Here is a 6,306-nt window from a genome sequence, read left to right on the forward strand (position 1 = left end):
CAAAACTTTGGAACGAACCTATTCTCTGTGCTTTTCTCTGTTCTCTTATGCTTCCAAAATTCCTCAAGGTTTTTTTTCCTATAGGTATGTTCCTTAAAGTACTTAAATGCTAATTAAATACTCAAGGGTGTTTTAACCCTGCCAGTCCTTGTCAGTGCTAGCAGCTTCGCCAGCTCTTTCCCGCGGCCCCGATAACACCACACAAAACCCGATACCAGACCTGACATGAATGACTGATGTGGAAGGGTAATGTACTACAAGTGTAGGATTAAGCATGCAGGTGTTTGCATTGGTACACTAAAGTGTACTTGTTTAATATGTAGACTTTTTTTTAACCTAAACAAAGAGGGCAATTTTTCACAACACAGTCATGTTCTTTGTTCTTTTTGTTTTGTTTTTCTTTTTTTTTTTTTTCTTTTCCTTCAGGTACTTGGTGGAAGTCCAGGAATACTCAATAATCATGGATTTCAGGTGCAACAACAGCAACAGAGGAGGCTGTCGCTACATGAATACATGAGCATGGGACTGTTGCAGGAGGCTGGCATTTCTGTTCCACACGGACTAGTTGCCAGGACACCAGATGAAGCTTACAAAATAGCAAAAGAAATAGGTATAATATTAAAGAGAACATATACAATATAGGCATGGGATTGATACAAGGTGTAACTACTTTTTCTGTCTCTCCTGGTAAGACATTTCTTGGAGTTCTGAATATACCTTCTCTTTAAGAGAGCCTTTCCTGTGAAGCAACTTTCTTGCAGATTTAAGTATTTACTTTGGAGCTGACATTTTCTTAATTTGAAGTTTTCTAATGCTTAAGATTGCTCAGTGCACAAGCACACAGTGAAATCAGTTAAGCGACTTAGTTTTAAAGACACTCTCCGTTGTGTCCTGAGGCTTGTTTATGAAGCTAAACCGTGTCCCTGAAATTCCAATGGTGAAAGGCTTGATCCTACTTCCATTAAAGGCTGTGAACATATATTTCAGGCACCATCATTCCCATATCCCAAATGCTGCAGATGCTTTTCCTGTAACTTGTGAGTCTTGTTTAGAAGGAATGAGGCAGGTATAAATTGTATTAGCCTAGACTAAATCAACTACCTAAACTACTTTGAGATGAGTAATAGACTCTACTTTGTGCAAATCCTGGATTTCTTTTTGCTCTCAAGCAAGGTTATAGGAAATCTTGTGTGAAGAGCTTCAGTGGTGGTGGCAGGTGAGGCTTTTGTAATCCAAGATCTCATGTAGAACAGAAGATGCAAAGCATACTTACCTTTAGGCTGCAGAAGAAGAGTAAAATCCTATTCCTTTGTGAATGTGCTGTTCTGGGAACTACTTCATGCAGGAGGGGAGAACTTTGATGGCTTGTAGTTACATGCTAAATTCCTGACTTGTTGATGAAAAAGCATTCCATCTCCTTTGCCTGGTGCTTAAGTATTTTATTTAGAGCTTTAATTTTGGACTTGACCCTGCCTATTAATTTGCCGCTTTACTTACTATGTATCTTAGTAAATTTTTTTGTTTTAATTTGGATGTAATATAGAAGTCAGCTTCTATCATTTGAGGCATTAATACTGATTTTTTTTGTTTGTTTGTTTCAAGCTTTTTACCCCCTGGAAAACGTGTAGTAGGCTTGTCACACGGTTTTAATGAAGGACATTGCTTGTCGTATTCCACTCTTCATATGCAAATGCCTAAATCTTTTTTCACCTCCAAATGGATACATTTGTAGTGATTCCTGGGGTTACAGGTTTTGTTAGATTCATTTCAGTTTCATGTGTAGATTTAATGCAAGATGTGAGATCTGAAAAAGAAGATATTTTTTTCTAGAGCAAGTTACGGTGCTTTGTAATGTAAAAGGAATTGAAAAGCTACTTGTCCTTCAGATCTGATGTCCCAGAAATTCAGGTATTCAGGTATTGTCTGCCTGCCTTCTTTGTCTTGTTCCCATTAAAGAGTAAATGATACAAAACTATAACTTCATTAGTATGAAAGAAAGGTGTTAAAATACTCTTGTTCTGAGAATGGCTTAGAATTCAGACCCTCACCTCAACCACCCCGTTAAGGGTGAGGTTGTAGCATGATATAGACTTCACAAACTGGGCATACCCCTTTGCTTACATTACTATCTGCACAGACCTCCTGCTAGTGGCAAATGAGACAACCTTTGCCTATGGCTCTTTTATAGACAGCAGGGAGACATACAGGTCACGTTTCGTTTTGTTCCTTGTTCAGAATCTCACCCTATAGCAAACTAGGTATGTCTGACTGCTGGTTTATGGCTCTGTCTCACCCATGTAATGTCATAGGTATGCTTTTTATCTGGAGTATGTGACCCTGTGTAATTTCTTGGGGGTCAGAAAAATGAAGTTCTGAAGTGTATGAGTTAGCATCCTGTAGTAAGCTAGAATTAAGGAATTCGGGTCTTATGGTTGTCAGCCATATGCTTTGTTTAAGTTGGTGTGTATTTGACTCTATGGCTTTGTTTGATACTAGAGATGAGGAAGGGAAGACTTCCCAAAAGGCAAACACACTGAAGGAGCTTGAGTTTTTGAGGCGTTGCTCAAACATTGTCCAGAACTCATTCTGAATGGTGACAGATTATCCTTTGCTCCAGTGTTTGGATTTCTTTGTTATTGTAGCCATTCCCCCCCTAGTTTTCATTTAGTATGTACTTAAAAAAAACAACAAACAAACCAAAACCAAATGGAATCTCTAGCAGAATGAAAAAAATCTCACTTTTTTTTGTCCACCTGCTCATTGTTTATTTTTGTTGTGTAAGAGTTGTTGACGGTAGATACAAGATTATCTTTTGCTTCTTTTTTATGTGTTAAACTGGTTTTTCAAATGTTTGTCTAAACTGTTACAAAGATAGTCAGTAACAGTGCTTGCTGTCTCCCTAGTGCTGATCCACATGCTCCTGATAACCTTTAGTTGGAAACCTGCTGTCTGTAAACTTGAGTTTGGCATTGGAATTCTTTCCTTTTGCAGATACCTCACTCCAGTTAGAAATGGGTAACTTTTTATCCTTGTGTATAACAAATACAACCTTCTCATTAACAGAGATTATCATCGTTTAGCTGTGGCTGTAGCTAAATCAGTGTAACCCTGTTGTATGAACGGAGCCAAAGCTTAACCGTATCGAGGATTTTTATTACTGCAAGGTAACTAGTGTGTGGTAGAATCAAGCTGAGACATATGAATGTTGCAGTTTGTCTTAGAGCCTAGTTAGAAGAGAGCACTAATTATTCTTTAAATAACAAAAATAATGAAATTTGTTAGCATTTCATTCTAAGTTATGCTTATCTTGAGGTCTGGTGTTAGATGAAATAGTCTGGAAACCAGAAAGGTTGCTTCCTCTCCACCCCCTCAGTCTTTCTTGTACTAAATACTTTTTCTGCTAAAGACCAAAGTGTCCTAAAGAGGGCAAATTGTTTACCTATATGTGAAGTAATTTTGAAGCATATGTGAAATAAATACAGTATTTGAGCTTGCGCTGTTTTCTTCCCTATAACATTTTTCTAACATTTTTAAAGGAAACTGAGATGAAATTAGATGCTGTGAGCAACTTTTGAATAATGATGATGGATGACTTACGATTTAAGTCTTAAGGAAAAAAAATAAATTGAATTTTTTTTCTTTTTTAAAAATTGATTTCTGCTGCAGCTATCAGATTTCTTCAAGTGCTGTTTTCAACTCAGATTTCTATTCTAGCTGGATTCTGCAAGTAATTAATGTTTTGCTTCTATTTTTTTAATATCTTTTCTGTTGTGTCATGGGAAGGTTGGCCATTGTAATTATTACAATATTGGTTTGCATATAGCTTTTCCTTTTCATATTTGTCTGGTTGTTGAGAGTCATCACTGGAATTTGTTACTTATCGCAAGCAGCCTATACAGACCCCTCTATCTCATTTCAAGTAAATTGTTATCACATACTGGTTCATGAAACTTATTCTTTTAAAATAACTACTACTGGGTAATTCAGTCCCTGGGAGTAGGTTTGGACCTCCTGTCAATGTCACTGCTCGCTTAATTTTCCTCTGGTAGTTCACTGTCTCCATTCAAGACCTCCAGATCTCATTTGTATTACTGAAAGAATGCATTCTACGCAGAGCTGAGAAGACTTGTATCTGATGAATTCTTTAAAGACTTCATTAATTAAAAAAAACCAAAAATACATCTTTTTTTTATTTGTGGGCTTTGCAATATGTGGCTCTTCATATGTTATGTCTCTCACTTAAATTTTGAAAAAGTGAGCTGAGTAAATTCTGTTCCAGAGTGTTGATAAGAGCCTGCAGTATGTCTTGATGATTGCCTCCAAGTTTATGGTTTACTCTCAGCCTATGCATGCATTCCAGCTAGCACGGTAACCGGTGCTGATTTAGAAGCTGATATGCATTTGTTATCAAGAACGTGACTAATGAACCTAAAGACTATTTCTTGAAGAACAGATGCTTCATCAGTGTCGTAGCAGACAGCTTAGCAGAACGCGCTCTTTGAAACGTATAGTATTGCTGTTTGTTAAGACAGCACCTTTGAAAGTGTATGTATTGCTGTAACTGAAGTTTTGATGCTTCCTGACACCTTCCTCTGTTAACAGTTGTGTAGAAGGGAGTGAAATATTGTATGCCCATAGAAAAACATGCTTTTCTTTTATGTAAAGCCTGTATTTGTATTCATGATGATTTGAGAGGTAAGACTTTGAATTGATTAATGTCTTGAAGCAGCTTTTGTGTTCCAGTAGTTTTGTAGGATTTTAAGATAGTGAATCCCACAGCTTTATGCTCGTGACAGACTCTTAAATTTTAGTAAAATAAAAAGCTATACAGAATAGGAGGTGTTGAGAAACTCAGCGGATAACATTTCACCTTTCTACACCAGAGTTCTTGAAAGGAGACTGAAAGCAACAGAGTCTTCTCCGCTGCTACTTCTGCTGTTACGGTTTAAGAGATCCAGTCCATCTCCTTACCAGCATGGTTTATAAGGAACCTTCTTTTTTGGTATGCTTTCTACAGACTGACTCAAGTGATTGGCTTGGCTGTATTCCTGAAGACAGTTCTATGATTAATAGATGTTTCTTTTCACACCTTTTAAGTTCTTTTCAAAATTATTAAGACCTTTTAAGTTCTTTTCAATGTTGTTATTTTATTTTTGTCTATTGCTTAAACATACAAGCTGTATCTGTTTAAAAAAAAAAAAGTAATGCATAAACCTGGAAAGATTTAGAAATAGATTTGTTGATCTCAGGCTTGATGTAGTCAGAAACCAAAGTTTAGTACAATATGTGCAATGATTTTCTTGGGTAAAGTGCTAGCTTTTTCTTTATTAGCTCTTCAAAAGAATAGGTATTCCAGGCACAGTGGCTCAAAAGCTGGGGTGGTTTTCTCCTTGGTGTATGCCGCACCTTCCTTGGTAGTCTGTGATTAAGTTTTTTTTTTTTGTTCTGTGTCACACTGAAAGCTCACATGTAGTTTTTTCTAATATTTTTTGGTTGTTTTGCCATTATCGGTTTTCCCTGTTTCAGCCCAGCTGAAGTGCATCTACACCAGTGCACGCAGCATGAGCAACAAACAGGAGGAGCTGGAAGCCATTGTGCAGCAGGAAAACTATGATACAGTTGCCATCATGGAAACATGGTGGGATGAGTCACACAACTGGAGTGCTGCAATAGATGGCTATAAACTCTTCAGAAGGGATAGGCAAGGAAGGAGAAGCAGTAGCCCTGTACGTTAGGGAGTGTTTTGATTGTCTAGAGCTTAATGATGGTGATGATAGGGTTGAGTGTTTATGGGTAAGAATCAGGGGGGAGGCCAACCAACAAGGCAGATACCATGGTGGGAGTCTGTAATAGACCACCCCACCAGGATGAAATATTCCAGAAGAAATATTGTATAAGCAGCTGGGAGAAGCCTCACAATCATTAGCCCTTGTTCTCGTGGGGGACTTCAACTTACCAGATGTCTGCTGGAAATACAGTACAGCGGAGAGGAAAGAGTCTAGGAGGTTCCTGGAGTGTGTGGAAGGTAACTTCCTAACAAACTTGGTCAATGAGCCAACTAGGGAAAGCGTCCTGCTGGACCTGTTGTTTGTGAACAGAGAAGGACTTATGGGTAATGTGATGGTTGGAGGCTGTCTTGGGCATAGCGATCACGAAATGATAGAGTTTTTGATTCTTGGAGAAGCAAGGAGGGGGGTCAGCAGAACTGCTGCCTTGGACTTCCGGAGGGCGGACTTTGGCCTGTTTAGGAGACTGGTTGACAGAGTCCCTTGGGACGCAGTCCTGAAGGGCAAAGGAGTCCAGGAA

General features: G+C 38.3%; 1 protein-coding gene across 1 annotated transcript in view; it reads left to right on the plus strand.

Moving 5' to 3' along the window:
- The first annotated feature begins 429 nt into the window (after nt 1–429).
- SUCLA2 (succinate-CoA ligase, ADP-forming, beta subunit) overlaps nt 430–6,306 on the plus strand; it is a 24,132-nt gene continuing 18,255 nt past the window's right edge. The window contains exon 1 of the mRNA XM_009319961.1: nt 430–610. Coding sequence (XP_009318236.1) covers nt 514–610 — 97 coding nt within the window. The 5' untranslated portion in view covers nt 430–513. The remainder of the gene's footprint in view (nt 611–6,306) is intronic.

The sequence above is a fragment of the Pygoscelis adeliae genome, unplaced genomic scaffold, assembly GCF_000699105.1.
Source record: "Pygoscelis adeliae isolate BGI_AS28 unplaced genomic scaffold, ASM69910v1 Scaffold32, whole genome shotgun sequence".
NCBI lineage: Eukaryota > Metazoa > Chordata > Aves > Sphenisciformes > Spheniscidae > Pygoscelis > Pygoscelis adeliae.